The sequence below is a fragment of the Drosophila navojoa genome, chromosome 6, assembly GCF_054131105.1.
Source record: "Drosophila navojoa isolate 15081-1374.11 chromosome 6, UAZ_NAV_1.0, whole genome shotgun sequence".
In the NCBI taxonomy this organism is placed as follows: Eukaryota; Metazoa; Arthropoda; class Insecta; order Diptera; family Drosophilidae; genus Drosophila; species Drosophila navojoa.
The window spans coordinates 155,778-175,698 of NC_142894.1; the positions used below are offsets into that span (position 1 = coordinate 155,778).

At 36.4% G+C, this 19,921-nt stretch overlaps 1 protein-coding gene and 1 long non-coding RNA gene across 5 annotated transcripts in view; one reads left to right on the forward strand and one right to left on the reverse strand.

Moving 5' to 3' along the window:
- The window catches only part of ey (eyeless), a 31,259-nt gene extending 11,783 nt beyond the window's left edge, over positions 1 to 19,476 (forward strand). For 2 of the 4 annotated variants that reach the window (XM_089262834.1, XM_089262836.1), the window contains 6 exons: positions 856 to 1,036; positions 4,773 to 5,466; positions 15,530 to 15,703; positions 17,467 to 17,730; positions 18,255 to 18,570; positions 18,647 to 19,474. In XM_089262834.1, coding sequence (XP_089118960.1) covers positions 856 to 1,036; positions 4,773 to 5,466; positions 15,530 to 15,703; positions 17,467 to 17,730; positions 18,255 to 18,570; positions 18,647 to 19,187 — 2,170 coding nt within the window. In that variant the 3' untranslated portion in view covers positions 19,188 to 19,474. Of the gene's footprint in view, positions 1 to 855; positions 1,037 to 4,772; positions 5,467 to 15,529; positions 15,704 to 17,466; positions 17,731 to 18,254; positions 18,571 to 18,646 lie in introns of all 4 variants that reach the window. The other 2 variants (XM_089262835.1, XM_089262837.1) reach the window with 2 other exon arrangements.
- Positions 1 to 19,921, reverse strand: part of LOC149090911 (uncharacterized) — a 148,443-nt gene that overhangs the window by 80,935 nt on the left and 47,587 nt on the right. The window lies entirely within an intron of this gene.

Below are 19,921 nucleotides of genomic sequence, written 5' to 3' on the forward strand. Positions count from 1 at the left end.
AAAAATGAGGGTGAAGAGGTGGATATACTCCTAGTAAATCTTAGCAAAAATCGAAATTCTATAAAATTCATCTGAATATACCTTTTAAATTTGGGGACCCTGGCTTTAAATATGTAGGAGATACATTTTTAAAACAGATTTTCGATAAATAACGGGACAAGTTATCAATTTTTTGTGATAAACTCGATATGTGCGCTATATGTACGGACATTCAAAAACAAATTTGAAGTCTCTAGCTCTTTTATCTTCAGAAATCGACGCGTTCAAAGATACGGTCAGATGGACGGACGCACAGACAGGCGCGATTTTGAGGGCTTATGTTTAAGGATACTGTCCTGGGACAGCTTAAATATGTATGAAATACCCATTTTATCAGAAAAATATGAGATTATCCTTGATTAAGTGCTGTTGAATTGAGAGCTGACACTAGTGTGAAAAATATTATGAGAATTTATTTGTTGAATAATTTCTCATGTAGCTGGACTATCTTCATTAAACTGTCAGAAAGTGATCATAAATATATTTGTATTCCGAAGCACAAGTTTCTAGTTTCTTGAAATACGTTTTTTATTAATAGGGGGCGATGGGGGCGTAGTATCCAACATCTCGAGATTATAAAATCTTCGCATTCATCAAATGTATACACAAAGCAATTCTGTAGTCTCCTGGTCTAACGAAACAAAACGAAATCTATTTATCGATTATTCTCGATACAAATAATCGGGTGAGCTATCGAAAAATCGGTTATGATATTTTCACAAAAGCATTATTCCCCGATTTTCAAAGGGTATAAACACCAATTAAACTTCAATTCATTTTTTATCATATATATATATATGTATAAATATATTTTAGATATTACGAAACAGGAAGTATTCGACCTCGTGCGATTGGAGGCTCCAAGCCACGAGTAGCAACTGCAGAAGTTGTTGGCAAAATCTCGCAATACAAACGGGAATGTCCTAGCATATTTGCATGGGAGATCCGCGATAGATTATTACAGGAGAATGTGTGCACAAATGATAACATTCCAAGTGTAAGTATATTTTTGGACATTTCTTACACCCTTGCTGCACAAATAAAATTATATAAACAAGTAAGAAGACTCTAGTCGAGACTGCTCGACTAGAAGATACCCTGAACCCTACAATTTGTTATTCTAATCACTCTGCACTTCATTTAGGCACACATAGATACACACGCCCGTATTAGAACGCGCTCTGCTGACTGCATAGTAAGCAGCGACTGCGCTTGGGCTGCGCGGCAGTGCGTGCAATATTATACGAAATTATTTATTGAATAATTTAATTTCTGGACGTACGGGGGTAAATTACAACAGAAACCGAAATTATATAAAATACACATAAGTCTAAATTTAAAATTCGGAAGCTCTGCTCTAAAGGTGTAAAAGATATAATTAAATAACCGGCTTTCGATAAGTTTTTAAATCGATAATAAAATATCGAGAGCAGTTATCGATTTTTAGTGATAAAGTCGATATGCGCGTGATATACACGGACCTAGGAAACAAATTTCAAGTCTGTAGCTCTTATATCTTCTGAGATCGACGCGTTCATACATATGGACGGACGGACGGACAGACAGACGGACAGAGCCAAATCGACTCAGCTTGTCGCCCTGATCAAGAAAATGTATACTTTGTGGGGTCTGTTACGCGTCCTTCTGCCTTTTAACAAAACAATTATACCCTGATATCCCATTTTCAAAGGGTTCAAGTAAGAAATCTGTAGTCACGGTTTTGACAAGAAATGTTATTAAACAATTAAGTTCTCATAGCAAGCCCACACTCCAGACCATGGTTTTCATGCATGCATGCGTATGTGTATGTGTGTGTGTGCGTATGTGTATTGCTAAGCAGAAAGACGCGAAGAATTATTGAAATATTAATTCTTTGCAGGGTTCAGGAGATTTCGAAGTCGAACAGTCTCAACTAGAGCTTTCTAACTTGCTTAAACGTAATTTTAATTATTAATATTATTAGATCTAGAGACTTTAGATTTACCGTTTTTATACATTTTATGAATACTCAGATTTTGTAATTTATAGAATTTGTATACCACGCTTCCTTCGCCCCCAATTTGTAAAAACGCTATTTGAAATACTAGAGACTTGTTAAAGAACATACAAAGTATGTATGTATATCCATATTATGAAAGTTTCATGATAAGAAAAATAATTCATCAAATGAATGTTACCCGCATCGCAGCTCAAGAGCAGCGTTAGTAGAGCACGTGTTTTTAAAAGGATCAGGGTATCTCCTAGTCAAGCTGACTCGCTAGAGCATCTGACTTGTTTCAGCTAGCGTCCAAAGCAATTTAAGCAACGAAAAGTTCAATTCGAACCGATTCAAAATATAATGTTAGTTAAACTGTACATGTGTATATATACATACATATGTATATACATATAGGTAATACATGTATGTATATATTCATATATTTATTCTGTTCTTCAATATTTGCTGAAGTCAAAGGAACTGGTCGATATATAAAGCTTTTAAGTATTTTCTAAGGATTTAAGTGCCACATTATTTGAGTCATTTTACTCGCTACTTGAATTTATTCGGTAAGCTTGGCGCCATTTTTTTCGTTTTGCCGTTCTTATATCTAGTTAGCAATACCATTTTTTTTTTTTTATTGTTTATTAAGTATGCGAAAAAAGGAAATAGCGAAGAAGGCGAATGAATTGTGACAGCGATGCCAATGGCCTGCGCTGTACTCTACCTCATTGACAGTTGTGTGGAAAATGTGCTCATTCAAATGGAAGGGAAAATCTTTTATGCACATTAAACGACAAAAAGGGAAATCACTGCTAGAAAAAGTATGAAAAACGTACAATATTAAATAAATACGGCCCAGCCCGTTACCACAAAGCGTAAGGCGTTGAAATTCACGCGCAAGGGAAAGTCCGATTCCTCCTTTTATGCTGAAAACAGAAACAGCAACAGAAACGGAATTGGATAGGATGGGGACATAGATTGAGAGCCGAGCCATAAAAAATCATTTAGGGGTGAAAGCGTTAGTGTTTGGCAGCTAGAAATTAAATTGCTGGATGTTGGCCGTACGCTCTAATTTGATCCAATGGGCCAAGGGATTTAATGTAGCAGGCATCTGAAAATAAGTAAAGAACTTTTGTTAAAGTTTCTTAAATTTCTAATCTAATAGTTTTGTAATAACAAATTAAATATGTAACAATGTTATTGATCGTCTTTTAGCCGAAGCTTTTGCATCTCTATGTCCGTATTTCGAGATATTCAAGCATTGTTTGACATACCTGAATTACGGTTGGTGTATCCGAATACATATAAATTTATAAATATATGGATGTGCATATGTATATGGATTTTATTCTATATTTATGTGAGTGTGCGTACGATGCTTTCGGAGATGCCGTACATTTTATTTTTAAAATAAGTTTTTATACAAGCGTTTGCTTTCGTTCCCTCGAAAGGACATGTCTGCCTAATTTTTCCACTCAACTGCACTTTTCCCTGTTGTTCTCACTCGCTCATTTATATGTTTTGCGCGTTTGTTCTTTCTTTCGTTCGTTTCGTTTTCGCTGTTGCCTTTTGAATTCATTTCAAAAGCGCTGTCATGCGCAGGCTTTGCCCTAAAATAACAATAGAAAAACAATACAGAGGTAATGCATGACTAGTTGATACTCTAATGGACGCTCGCTAAGACCCAGTTCAGACATCCCAATATTATTCGCCTCTCCTAGTTGAACCGAAATTCTACAACTTTCGAAGAGTAGCTGGCTAATCGGTCATAAAAGAATAATATTTTCATTTATGAATGCTTTACAAAGACTTATATCCAATATATAACGGCTCTGGCTTATGAACTACAAATTTATCACTAAAAAACGATAACTCATTCCGATACTTTTTTATCGATAAAAAACCTTATCGAAGATCACTTAAAAAATTATATCTCCTACATCTTTCAAGCTAGAGTCTCCAAATTTGTATATAAACATGTATTTTATACAATTTCGGTTGTTGTTAAAATTTGCCCCCCATCCCTAAATTCACCCCCTCACCCTCATCTTTGTAGAAGTCGTATATCAAATACTAGAGACTTGAGCTTCGGTATACACATACATTTATACATCATGATTACGTTCTGAAAGTTTCATTACGATCGTACGTCTAGAAATTAAATTATTCCACAAAAAAGTTCTCATAATATCGCCAACACTGCAGCGCAACCCGAGCTCAATCGCCTGTATATGCGTGTGTGTGTGTGTGTGTGTGCGTGTGTATGTGCGAATTATTATTGAAATATCAGTTGCTCGAAGGGTTCAGGGGATCTCGTAGTCGAGCAGTCTCGACTAGAGCTTTCTTACTTGTTTTTTTTGTAAATCTTTGAGTATCAATTAGTAGAGTAAAGCAGTTTTCATAAATTTAATAAAAAATACGTATTCTTATTATGCTTGTCCTTTGGATCGGATTATAAATTTATTTGGTGAAAAAAGTTACAAAAAATTTATATTGATATATCCCTTTTTTTAAATTTCCATATAAAATATCATATTGATATTTTTACAAAACTTAAAATATCATCGATACAATATTTTAAAAATATTCGACAACCCTATGATTTATTATTAACAACTATAAATCATAAGTCGAATTACCATGACCTACCAAATATAGTCAAATAATTAAATATAATAAAGTACATATGTATATCATTATGCGATATTTTATTCTTAACTAATATATATTTTTTGATGTTTGTATCCCCTAGGTATCTTCGATCAACAGAGTTTTGAGGAACTTAGCAGCACAAAAGGAGCAACAAAGTGCTGGAACAAGTTGTTCCAACACAAAGCTAAATCCTAATCCTAGTACGAGCCAAGGCAATGCTAACAGCAGCGTTAATAGCAACAGTAATGGCAATAGCATGAGTGGCAAAAATGGTGTTGGTGTTGGCCCTAGTACTACAAGCAACTCAAATGATCTGATACAAACAGCAACACCGTTGAACTCTTCGGAAAGTGGAGGCGCTAGCAATTCGGGAGAGGGCAGTGAACAGGAATCTATATATGAGAAGATACGCTTGCTAAACACCCAACATGTGCCGACGCTCGATCCGCCCTTGCCGACACCAGCTGCGCCTCCAGTTATTCACGAAGAACTGATGACAAGTGTACCCAGTCATTTTAGTCCGCATCCGATCCACACACATAGCCAGCACCAGCAGCAACATAACCAGCACCAACAACAGAATTGGCAGTCGCGACATTATCCAACTGGGTCCTGGTATGCCACTCCTTTGAATGGTAGTGAAATGGCTTCATCAACAGGAGTGATATCAGTAACAGGGTATAGCAATGGACATCCCATCACTCCGCCAAGTGATCTCATCAACATTGGTGCCCCAACCGTTCGCTTGGATAATTGTTCTATTACAGGAGTCGATGATGTTATGCTCAAAAAGGGTAAGCAATAGATTCAAATCGAGTTATTTAAAATATGTATTTATAACAAGTAAGAAAATTCGAGTCGAATTGATCGTTAAAAATATTATTACCCTAACCAAATTAATATTATTTATATTTTGACATACATATGTATGAATTTTGCAAATACAATTCTGAAAATTAAATATTTTGAAACAATTAGAATAAACATAAATTGGCAAAAAGTAGGTTCACTGATGCAGCACCATGTAGCAAATCTAAGCTAAAGTAATTATTAAGAATTCCCGCAGTTCAATCGCAATGCTAAGTTGATTTATCTCTGTCCGTCTGTCTGTCCGTCCATCCGTCTGTCCTTAAGTTTGAACGCGTCGATCTCAGAAGAGATAAGCGATAGAGACTTCAATTTTTTTTAAATGTCCGTATTTATACTTCGCATATCGAGTTTATTACTAAAAATCGATAACTCATCCCGTTATTTTGTTATCGATAAAAGTCCGTATCAAAAATCAGTTCTAAAATTATATCTCCTACATCTTTCCAAATTGGATACCGGCTCCAAATTCCCAAAATTCCGGAGTGATGGTCAAAGCTAATAGTATAGCTAATTGTAAATGATTTGGGATTTAGAAAAAATATGTCACATATTGAATAGAAAATGTAGATCATCTATATATATAAAAGAGAGTTGTGTAAAAGTGTTCCAGCACTTATAACTCGAGATCTGCTGGACCATTTTTTCAAGGTTTTTGATTTGTTGGATTTGTCTCCGCTATGAGTAGGATAGTAGATCTTAAAAATACTGACAAAATTTGACGAATACTTGAAAAACGCGGTTTTTTCCCTAAAGATTCGAATTTCCATTGATACTCAGTAGGCTTGATAACAGTGACAGTTTTCGGTCCTGCTCTTCTATTATACAATAGTATATAAGTAAATAAACAAATGTATTCAGTCAGTCTACGGCACAACCTCAGGCGAACCTGACTATTCATAAACAAGTAAGAAAACTCTAGTCGAGAGCGCTCGACTAGATACTACCCTGAACCAAACTAATAGAAAAGCACATTTAGTATGGTTCAAATTTCAATTTCGATGTATCTAAAAATATAAATTAAATAGAAAACTCATTTAATTAAATAAATAAAAATTTTGAAACAATTAAAAAAAAGAATTACGACACGCTCTGGGTTTGAACCCGAGACCTCGTGATCAAGCGCCGCGCTTTCTACCTTGACGCCACCCTTCTGTTTTGATTTTCAATGTCAAAACTGAAATAGATTCACTGATACAGCGCCATCTACCAAATCTAAGTCAAACTAACTGCTGATGTGACTTTAAGAATGTGCAAGAACAACCAAACTAATAAAAACGTTAAAATTTCAATTTCGATATTTGAAAAAATATAAGAGAAATTTAATCAAATATATAAAAGTTTTGAAGCAATTAAAAGAAAACTACAATACACCCAGCAGGATTTAAACCAGAGACCTCGCGATCGAACTCCGCGCCCTTTACCATGACGCCACTTCTCTGTTCTTATTCGTAATGTCAAAACTGAAATAGATTCACTGATGCAACGCCATCTAGCAGAACTAAACGAAACTAACTGCTGATGTGATTCTAAGAATGTGCTAGAAGATGTTTGAATGTATGTGTGCACACGTATTGGAAAACTGCTGTTGCTGCAGCACGTGCGTTTGTTAATTGGCCAAACATTTTGTTATTTTTTAACGTCGATTGACTAAACCGAATTTAATGAAACTTTCAGCATATGATCTACATATTCTATTGAATATTTGGCATTTAAAAAAAACATGTCAAATCATTCACAATTAGCTATACTAGAATCTGACCTTCACTGGGGATTCTGGTGAATTTGGAGCCGGTATCCAAAATATAACAAAAATTTGGAGACTATAGCTCTAAAAATGTAGGAGTTATAAATTTATAACCTATTGCGCTTGGGTTGCGCTGCAGTGTTGGCAATATTATGAGAACTTATTTGTTGAATAATTTAATTTCTAGACGTACGATCGTAATGAAACTTACAGAACGTAATCATGATGTTTAAATGTATGTGTATACCGAAGCACAAGTCTCTAGTATTTGATATACAACTTTTACAACGATGAGGGTGAGGGGGTGGATTTAGGGGTGGGGGGTAAATTTTAACAAAAACCGAAATTGTCTAAAATACATCTTAATATACGCTTTAAATTTGGAGAATCTAGCTTGAAAGATGTAGCAGATATCATTATTTAAGTGATCTTTGATAAGGTTTTTTATCGATAAAAAACTATCGAAATGAGTTATCGTTTTTTAGTGAAAAACTCGATATGCGCGCTGTTTTTACGGACATTTTAAAAAAAAGTTGAAGTCTCTAGCTCTTATATCTTCTGAAATCGACGCGTTCAAACATACGGACGGACGGACGGACGGACGGACAGACATACGGACAGGGCTAAATCGACTCAGCTCGTCGCCCTGATCAAGAATATATATACTTTGTGGGGTCTGCCACGCCTCCTTCTGCCTGTTACATACATTTTAACAAAACCATTATACCCTGATTTCCCATTTTCAATGGGTTCAGGGTATAAAAAGCACATTTGATAATAAAAATAATACGCGTGCATACAGAATAAAAATAATACGCGTGCTAAATATCTCGAAAGTTCAGGTATTTGTTTGTCTCAAATCTTATATTTATATTTCTCGATTGTTTTATGTGGTTTTGTGCGAGGGCATATTCAGTATTACTATTAATAAAAATGTCGCGTCCTGAAGATCTAATCTTTCCCGGCGGACCCATGATGCGATTAGGCAACGGAATATCGCGAGTCAATTACCTGACGAAGAACGAGAAATCGCCCGAGAAAGGCGCCACGTTAGTACCCAGCAGAGAAGGGCCTTAATTCGTGCTTCTCATTAAAAGATGAGCTTATCAACAAAGTATTTCCGAATATCATTGCTTTCCACAAAAATACTAAATGGTTAAGTGAGCAAGCAATTTCGGCGGCTAAAAATAAAGATGTGGATGATCTTAATTTTATAATTCAAAATAAAATCGTTGGTACTCTGTATTCAAATCTATCGACTGTGTAACAAACGAAGAAAAAGCCACTAATTATCCAACTGAATTTTTGAACCCCGACCAAAACTGTGCAATGGAACGCATTTGGTGATAAGGAAGGAAAGGAAAATTTAAAGATGGAAGTTCTTATTCCTAGGATTCCGATGATCCCAACAGATATGCCCTTTGAGTTTAAACGAATTCAATTCCCGATTCGTCTTGCCTTCGCCATGACGATCAACAAATCACAGGGCCAATCTTTGACTATTTGTGACCTCTAGAAAATGCGTGTTTTTTCATGGTCAATTGTACGTGGCATGCTCACGTATTTGCAAAACATCCGCATTATTTTTTCTTGCACCTGACCAAAAAACAAAGAATGTCGTTTACCACAAGGTGCTTGAATGAAAATCTGATTAATAAATTAATCAGAGTGTATCCCAACCTGAACAACATAGCTTTCAACAATTTTTTACATAGAAATAATGGATAGGGCAATGCAACGTTTGCCGGGCCAGCTAGTATGTAGATATATGCATATGTAGATCATCGTACTTTTGCCATCGTACTTTTGCCATCGTACTTTTGAAGAGTGTAGTGGCGTTGTTGCTAGCAGCGGCACGCTCGATCTAGAAGTCTTGGGTTCGATTCCAAAGTGTGTTATTTATTATACTCATTCACGAAAGTGAAACGAGTATATTGGTTTTGTGCAATGTCCGTCTTGCTGTCCGTCTGCCCGTATGAACGCAGTTTATTTCGACGCTACTCGGTAACGCCCGACTGCAACGTTCTAACATGTTTTATTATCGTTTTATTACTTATTCACGAAAGTGAATTATTATACTCATTCATGAAAGTGAATTATTGTACTCATTCACGAAAGTGAATTATTGTACTCATTCACGAAAGTGAATGAGTATATTGGTTTTGTGCAATGTCCGTCCTGTCCGTCTATCCGTCTGTCCGTATGAACGCAATTTTTTTCGGCGTTACTGAATTTAAAATCTTAAAATTTGGAGCACATACTGTATATCTCCGACTTAAAAAAAAATGGTAAAATTTTCCCGATCGGCCCTCTAGGGGCGAGGCAGATCGGAAAATGCATTTTCATATGATCTACATTTTCTATTGAATACTTGACAAAGCTAAAAACATGAAAAATCATTCAAAATTAGCTACAAAGGCTTTATTGATAATGTTTGTAATCTATAAGAAAATAACGGGATTATTTATCGATTTTTGAGGGAAAATTCGACTTCCGCGCTGTATACATGGTAATTTAAAAAAAAAAGTCTCTAGCTCTTATATCCTCTGAAATGGACGCGTGCAAACATACGGACAGATTGTTTGTTGTTGTCTTATAACTTTCATTGTCGATGGACTATCATCATGAAACATTCAGAAAAACAAATTTGAAGTCACTAGATCTAATATTGAGATCGACGCGATCATACATACGAACGGGCGGATTATCTGTCTAATCAGGGCTATATTGACTCAGTTCTATACTTTATACTGCATGATACATACTTTTAGCAAAGCCATTATAACCTGATTTCCCATTTGTGACAAAAATTCATTTCTCACGTCTTTTACACACGCATACAAAAATACACGCGCACATACAAACGCGTATATCCACACACACGTTGCAGTGCAGCAGTGCTTTATAACTGTAGGTAAAAAAGAACCGAAAAATTATTGAAATAAGAGTTCCTCAAATGGTACAAGGGATCCCAAGCAGTCTCGACTAAAACTTTCTTGTTTCAATATTTGTTGATTTTTTAGCTGTAGGTTTTGCTAATATATATTTTTTTAATCAGTACTAAGAACAATGAATATTAAAGTTTTTATTATTATTATGTTCAAAAATACTAAATTTAAATCTTTGTAGCCTTAGTGAAACATGAAACTTGTAAAAGCAGAAAGTTTAGCGAGACCAATCAAGCTCTGGACGTTGGGTCACGTACCTCGACTATTTACGCACGCACGGCAGGTTTATCGTCTTTATCGAATTGGCAACAGCCTGATATATGCAAAATGCAAAAACATATTTTGAAGAGAGGTACAGGTGGACATGCTATACGTACCAGGAGATATTGCAAGTCAATCGTGCGTGTTTTTGGTTGTTGTTGTTGGCTAGTCTGTAGGTTGTTGTTCTTATACTTTTGATTTTTTTTTTAAATCGGTTCTAAGGTATACTGAGCACTGTCCGTCAGGCTGAAAACTGGAGTTACAGCTGAATTGTTGTGTGCTACTCTTAAACTACAGCTGCGAAAAATAAAATAGCACCACTTGCAAATGCAAAGTTTAAGAAGTTCTTCTAGCTAATTTAACTTTTGCTTCTTGTTTAAATATAAGCGAAAAATAATTCAATATTGCAACAAACAAAAAATGTTTACAAAAATATTTATCGTTTTTATATATATAAAAAAATTCTCAAAAAAGTCGAAAAAATGCCAAAAAAATAATAGCACCTCCTATTCATTTTACGCTCAAACGTATTAAAAAGGTAAAAATGAGTAAAAAGCTATAACTTATAGTTGATGACAGACCAGTGACCAAATATATTTAAAATTTAAATTACTTTGACTGATTGAAAAACATGGTCTAACTTTTATGCACGACTAGATATTTTAAATTGTAGATCTTGTGATTGATTACTGACGATGGCATAGCAGGTAAAATATAATTTTCTAACATTTAACAAAGATCTAATTAGTTTAACCACATACGCCCCAAAGTTTCTAAAAATAAAATCTGTGCATGAAGTCCGACCGCGTGTTTCCCTTAACTATTTGGGTGAGCCAAACAAACATGAAGTAACTGTAACAGTAGCCCGTTTAATCTGCAGCCTCAGGCAAAGGGAATTGCTGTCGTGTCTGACAGACAAACAGACAGGCAGGCTTACCCCTAACCGGGAGTAGTTACTTTAATGCGATTTGCAGACTCATTTTACAGGCGATGACACTTCATTAAACGCCAAGCTCGTGGGGGTGGCAGTGGTGACAGCGGTGACAGCAGTTGGGGATAGGGCGATATGGTTACGAGTGTTGTTGGGGTGCATAAATATAGAAAGCGCAAAATACATATTTATAAAATTGTATCTGGCAAACCTCATGCTCTACTCCATTTGAGCCTTATCTGCTTTGCCTCTACCATATTTAACTATGGAAGAGTGTCTCTCTGTCGCGCTGTTGGCCTACCCTATTCACCCATGTAACGTCCTATCGTTGAGGAGTGCTGTATTTGTTATTGTAGTTTGTGTTCGGCTATTTTTATCGTGTACCGTATACCCCACCCCATGGTTAAGCCGTTGTTTATATTATTGTTGCTGTTGTTGTTGTGCTGTCAGCACATTGCAGTTTGCTAGCCAAGTGACGTGTGCTTTGGACTGGACCTAAGTTTCGACCTGCGGCATGTCTCTGAGCTATCAGCATCTATTTGTTCTGTCACATTCACTCACATTTAATGCCGGTTTCACATACACACAGAGGGAGAGATAGAAAGAAAGAGAGCGGCGTTTTAGATGTGGCTGTCGATGTGGTTTCAAGTAGTACTTGATGTGACAGTAACAATGCTCTAAATTTTATGATTTACTTCATCTCTGTATGCAATATATCAGTATTTATATCCTGAACCCATTAAAAATGGGAAATCAGGGTATAATGGTTTTGTTAAAATGTATGTAACAGGCAGATGGAGGTGTGGCAGACCCCACAAAGTATATATATTCCTGATCAGGGCGACGCGTTTCTAGTGGGATTTGCGTTCCTCGACCCATATTGACCAATTACGCAAACAAAAATGACAATACTGAAATTGCAATACATAATAATTCAAGTATGTGACTCGAAATAAAGAATAAAAGGTAATATACCGTTTAAAATGTTAAAGTTTACTTAACTGTAAATGGGTCAGACGAAGTGTACCTAAACTTTTTTGACCTGCGTTTAGGTAGCTTAACACTTTTTTTGTGCACAAAAAGGTCATACATCAAACAAATGGTTTTTTTTCCTTTTTGTCAATAAATACCTCTCTTATAAGTAAAATAATCCTAATTCATACATTTTCAGATAAGTTAAGGGATATTTTTACAGCCTGAACCTATTGAAAATGGGAAATCAGGGTATAATGGTTTTGTTGAAATGTGTGTAACGGGCAGAAGGAATCACCGCAGACCCCATAAAGTACGAGAGACTTGTGTTTTGGAATGTACATACTTTCAAACATTATGATTAAGTTCTGAAAGTATCATTAAGATCGTACGTCTAGAAATTAAATAATTCGACACATAAATTCTCATAATATTGCCCACACTTGGCAGAGCACGGGCTTATTAAACTTATTAAATTAAGATCACTTGTAAAACTTTTTTGGTTTTATTTTTCCATTAAATTATATATAGATTTGTGACAATATTTTTAAAAACTTTTTTTAATGACTCAATGGAGTCTCAAATCAAGCGCAAATTTACTGGCGAGTTTCGCATGGTCCCGCGTACGTTTTTAATCGATATGGCTCTGGAGATACTTGATAAGTACAAATATCGACACCAAAAGATCGAGTACAGAATATCGGTATCATCACCCCAATGTAACCGATACCAGAAATATCGATACTTTTTTTGTGTCCCTATGCGTGCTTGTGGATGCATGTGTATGTATGTGTGCATAAAAGAAGTGCAAAAGGATTAGAATATCAGATGGAGAGTTCAGAGTATCTCCTAGTCGAGCAGACTCGACTAGAGCCTTGTTACTTGTTAACAATTGTTAATGCCAGATCCTCGGTCTTTTTACACCCTGGAACCCATTGAAAATGGGAAATCAGGGTATATTGGTTTTATGAAAAAGTATGTAACGGGCAGAAGGAGGCGTGGCAGACCCCACAAAGTATATATATTCTTGATCAGGGCGACGAGCTGAGTCGATTTCAGTAGATACAAAAGGTAGAAAGCTAAAATTTGGCATGCATACTCGTGTATACCATTCGCAGTATGTTTTGATATATCATCTGTTAACTTTTTATACCCTGAACCCATTGAAAATGGGAAATCAGGGTATAATGGTTTTGTTGAAATGTATGTAACAGGCAGAAGGAGGCGTGGCAGACCCCACAAAGTATATATATTCTTGATCAGGGCGACAAGCTGAGTCGATTTGGCCCTGTCCGTCTGTCTGTCCGTCCGTCCGTCCGTCCGTCCGTCCGTCCGTCCGTATGTATGAACGCGTCGATTTCAGAAGATATAAGAGCTAGAGACTTCAACTTTTTTTTAAAATGTCCGTATATATCACGCGCATATCGAGTTTATTACTAAAAAACGATAACTCATTCCGATACTTTTTTATCGATAAAAAACCTTATCGAAGATCACTTAAAAAATTATATCTCCTACATCTTTCAAGCTAGAGTCTCCAAATTTAAAATGTATACTAAGATTCATTTTATACAATTTCGGTTTTTGTTAAAATTTACCCCCCACCCCTAAATCAACCCCCTCACCCTCATCTTTGTAAAAGTCGTATATCAAATACTAGAGACTTGTGCTTCGGTGTACACATACATTTTAACATTATGATTACGTTCTGAAAGTTTCATTACATTCGTACGTCTAGAAATTAAATTATTCAACAAATAAGTTCTCATAATATTGCCAACACTGCAGCGCAACCCAAGCGCAATCGCCTGTATATGTGAGTGTGTGTATATGCGTGTGTTTGTTTGTATGCGTGTGTGTGCGTGTGTTTGTTTGTATGCGCGTGTGCGTGTGTGTGTGCGTGTGTGTTTGAAATATCAGTTTGAAATATCAGTTGCTTGTAGAGTTCAGGGGATCTCGTAGTCGAGCAGTCTCGACTAGAGCTTTCTTTCTTGTTATACCCTGAACTCATTGAAAATTGGAAATCAGGGTATAATGGTTTTGTTAAAAGTATGTAAAAGGCAGAAGGAGGCGTGGCAGTTAACACAAAGTATATATATTCTTGATCAGGGCGACGAGCTGAGTCGATTTTGCTCTTTCCGCGTGTCTGTCCGTCCGTATGTATGAACGCGTCGATCCCAGAAGATATAAGAGCTAGAGACTTGAACTAGGTCCGTGTATATCACGCGCATATCAAGTTTATCACTAAAAATCGATTACAACCCCTGATATTTTATTATCGATTAAAAACCTTATCGAAAGCTAGTTATTTAATCATATGTACTACACCTTTAAAGCTGAAGCTTCCAAGTTTTTAATGTAGATTCATGTGTATTTTAAATAATTTCGGTTTTTGTTAAAACTTACCCCCACCCTTAAATTCACCCCCTCACCCTCACCCTCACCTTTGTAAAAGGCGTAGTAGAGACATGTGCTTTGGAATGTACATACATTTGAACATTATGATCCAGTTCTGAAAGTTTCATTAAGATCGTACGTCTAGATTTTAAATTATTCAACAAATAAATTAGTCTAATATTGGCCGCACTGCAGCGCAGGTCAATCCCAGTAGCTGCTAACTGCACAGTTCTAATACGTGCGTGTAAAAAGTGCCTAAAAAAAAGTGCAGAGTGATTAGAATATCAGACTGGGGGTTCAAGGTATCTCCTAGTCGAGCAGTCTTAACTAGAGTTTTCTTAGTTGTTTATCTAGAATAATCGCAAAATTGATTATGTTTTTTCAGCCTCATTTGAACACTTAGACCTGGAGATTTCAGATATGTATATACATAAGATAAATACAAAGATTTTGTAATATACAGATTGTGGATACCACGCCCCCTACGCCCACAATACAATAGCAGGACGAACATTGCGCATTAACAATATACTCAATTTAAATTTAGCATGACTGTGTAAAAAAAGCGGACATGAAATTCATACATATATAAATTTCTAGGCATAAACTCCATTTTTATAAATTCCCTATATATATATATATATATATATATATATAAATATTAACAACAGTATGCAATATATATTAACACTAATAATGTAATATTAACAATAAAATTTTTGATTACCTTTTAGAGCTCGATGGGCATCAATCAGACGAAACTGGTTCTGGCGAGGGAGAGAACTCAAATGGTGGTGCCTCTAATATAGGTGCGAGCGAAGATGACCAGGCCAGATTAATTTTAAAGAGAAAACTGCAAAGAAACCGAACATCGTTTACAAATGACCAGATTGATAGTCTAGAAAAAGGTATATATATATATATGTATATATATAAAAGAAAGTTGTGTAAAAGTGTTCCAGCACTTATAACTCGAGATCTGCTGGACCAATTTTCATGGTTTTTGATTTGTTGGATTTGTCTCCGCTACGAGTAGGATAGTAGATCTTAAAAATACTGAAAAAATTTCACGAAGACTTGAAAAACGCGGTTTTTCCCTAAAGATTCAAATTTCCATTGATACTCTGTAGGCTTGATAACAGTGACAGTTTTCGGTCCTGCTCTCCTATTATACAATAGTATAGAAGTAAATAAACAAATGTAGTCAGTCAGTCTACGGCACAACCTCAGGCGAACCTGACTATTCATAAAAAAGCACATTTGATAATAAAAATAATACGCGTGCATACAGAATAAAAATAATACGCGTGCTAAATATCTCGAAAGTTCAGGTATTTGTTTGTCTCAAATCTTATATTTATATTTCTTGATTGTTTTATGTGGTTTTGTGCGAGGGCATATTCAGTATTACTATTAATAAAAATGCCGCGTCCTAGAAGATCTAATCTTTCCCGGCGGACCCATGATGCAATTAGGCAACGGAATATCGCGAGTCAATTATCTGACGAAGAACGAGAAACCGAGAAAGGCGCCGCGTTAGTACCCAGCAAAAAAAGGCCCTAAATTCGTACTTCTCAAAGAGAGGCAGCCCGTGAAACGGCAATAAGAAATGGTACAAGGATTTTATTATCTGGCGATTTCCGACAAACACTACCAGTAATTCCAACATCTACTGCTGCCGACGAAATAAACGCTTGCCTCAAAGCATAAAAATCAAATAAAATGTAACCAAACTTCAACTGTCTGTAGATATGAGAGTTGCATTGTTGAACGATCTATCTGCTGATGATTTCGCGAGGCAATTGCTGAATGTCGATAATGGCCGTATTCCTGTTGACGAATCGAGTGGCTTGAATTCATTTCCTCAAAATTTTTGCAATTTCGTCACATTAAAAGATGAGCTTATCAACAACAGTATTTCCGAATATCATTGCTTTCCACAAAAATACTAAATGGTTAAGTGAGCGAGCATTTTTGGCGACTAAAAATAAAGATAAAGATTTTATAATTCAAATCCGATTAATAAATTAATCAGAGTGTAGCCCAACTGAACAACATAGCTTTCCAAAATTTTTTACTTAGAAATAATCTATAGGGCAATGCAACGTACATATATATATAAATATGTACATATATGCAACAAACAACGATTTTTATTCCCTGAACCCATTGAAAATGGGAATTCAGGGTATAATGGTTTTGTTAAAATGTATGTAACAGGCAGATGGAGGTGTGGCAGACCCCACAAAGTATATATATTCTTGAACAGGGCGACGAGCTGAGTCGATTTAGCACTGTCCGTCTGTCTGTCTGTCCGTATGTTTGAACGTCGATTTCAAAAGATATAAGAGCTAGAGACTTGATTTTTTTTTTAAATGACCGTATATACAGCGCGGATGTCGAGTTTTGCTTTAAAAATCGATAACTATTCCCGATATTTAATTATCGATTAAAAACATTATAAATAAATTATTTATTTTAATATGCTGAAAGTTTCATTAAATTCGGTTTAGTCAATCGACGTTAAAAAATAACAAAATGTTTGGCCAATTAACAAACGCACGTGCAGCAGCTACGGCAGTTTTCCTATACGTGCGCACACGTACATTCATAACATCTTCTAGTTTTTTTAATCGAAATGAAAAAAATAATTAATCTTAATTTATTTCAGAGTTTGAAAGAACGCATTATCCGGACGTATTCGCTCGTGAACGTTTGGCTGGTAAAATAGGATTGCCTGAAGCAAGGATACAGGTGTGGTTTTCTAATCGACGTGCCAAGTGGCGGCGTGAGGAAAAATTGCGAAGTCAGAGGCATACCCCAAATTCCACCGGTACAAGTGGAACTTCAACCTCGACTTCGGCTACGACTTCATTAACTGACAGTCCCAATAGTTTGGGTGGTTGCTCAGCCCTATTGGTCGGATCAGCAGGAAGTAAGTTCTCCGCTATTGATTTTGTACAGTTTGTATCCGTTCAGCCGATTGTTTATTAGAACACAAAGCAAATCCAAATACTGTAAATTACAAAGTATTTGCACTATGCAAACCATTATACCCCATTTTCCCATTTCAATGGGCTCAAGGTTTAAAAAACTCGGCGAGTCAATATGTACAGACAGATGGACAGGATTAAATCGTCTCAGCTCGTATAATTTTTTCAAATACTTGACTTGTTGAACTTTTGCTTTTCCAAATACACAAATTAATAGAGATAATTCATATAAAGGAAGATTGGCTATAGTATTCAGATCGTATTATTCGTGCTTGTGGATGCATGGATTGTTCTTATGAATGCATAAAAAAAGCGTTAATTACAATACCAGCTCATCGCAGGGTATGAGAATCTCTTAGTTGAGCAGTCTCTTATTTTATTAATAGGAGTCAGTGGGTGCTAGGACCAGTTCAATTCATAAGTACGCAAAATTTCTTATGTCAAGATTGTACTCTCTTATTTGTAGGTGGGTTGAACAGCTTGTCATCGCCCCACCCTATATCTACACCCACTGGTGGCCTTGAGGCATCTGAGGCACACCACTCAGCTGGTGGGGGAGGAGGAAGCGCACAGATTCGAAGTGGAACGCATGACGTTGGTAATGAATGTGCTTCGGGGCTGGAGATTACGGATCATCGACATCAGCATCATCATCATGTTCCTCACACGCTCGTGCCGTCCATTTCTCCGCGGCTCAACTTCAACAGTGGGTTTAGCAGCTCAATGAGTGCTATGTACTCGAACATGCATCATAGTGCGTTATCGATTAGTGAGGGTTATAGGTAAGTTAATTTATCTGAAGGAAATTGGATAGCTTTAAAATTTGAATTTTACAAGTGCGGTTTCTTCCATGCCAAGCTTTAGTCACCAAACTGTTGGCCCGGGCATCGCTCAACAAAGAGATCTGACCCCGTCCTCAATGTACCCGTGCCACATGCCATTAAGGCCGCCCCCCCTAGGGCCGCATCAGCTGGTCTGCGTAGGAGGCGCTACAAACGAGAGCACCAATGTCAGCAGTAGCCCTACAGTGAACATTAGCAATCCAGCTAGTACCAATTCAACTGGATACGAGTCATTATCAGCTTATGGCTTGCCGCCACCACCACCAGCTCCGGCTTCAGTATTGGAAACATCTACCACTAATACTGCTATTAGTGCTGCCCATCATCAGAGCATGGAGTCTCGTCCATCTACGTCCAGTCCAAGTCAAATGTCCCATGGGTCGGCATTTGGGAGCGAGAGTATATCACCGGCTATGCCCGCTTACGCACACATGAGCTACAACTACGCCAACAGCCTGGCATCCTCTGGTGGAGCAAATCCAGCGGGTGCTCTTAATTCGCATGGGTCGGGAAAGCAACAGTTTTTTGCGTCTTGCTTCTACTCGCCGTGGGCATAAGTGCAGGCTTAGTGCATATAAGATATAATTAATAAGTCGCTATATAAATCAGCGTTCATGCCATCAAACAAACTACTGAAGTATTGTTTATGCCATATCTTTCATATCAAAGTTACACTTCGGAAACTCACAAAATTGAATTAACATATCTTTCAATGAACACATTAAATATTATTTAAGCATGATGATTGTACAAAAAGGCATATATGTATATCCGCTCAAAAATGCCACCAATCATTACAATAATTGGTGTGATTTGAAAATATAATTTTGAGAAAAAAAAAAACAGGTTATGTTTTCTTGAATGTCCGAGATTGTAGATGGCAACTCGTAAATTAGTATGTAAATTTGTTATTCTACACTCACAAAACTGTATGAGAGAGAGAGAGAGAGATAGGGAGAGTGAGAGAAAAATAGAGAGAAAGAAAGAGAGAGAGATCTTCAAATACAGATTTATTTAATTAAAGCAAACGAAACGTATATTACAATTTTCAATTTGGTGAATGCATAAGGGCCCTTATCAAAGTTAAGTTATGTAAATATTTTAATGAACTTGAATATGTTTTGGAAGGGTCCATCAAGATATTTGTAATTTGTGATATAACTCAATGAATTCTGGAAGAGAAAAAAATGTTGCAAAGTGGTTGCTAAGAGAGCGGTCCTCAAAGTATACACAGGGTTAAATCGTTCGCGCAAACTTTGGCCAGGATACGTATATACGTATTCATATATTC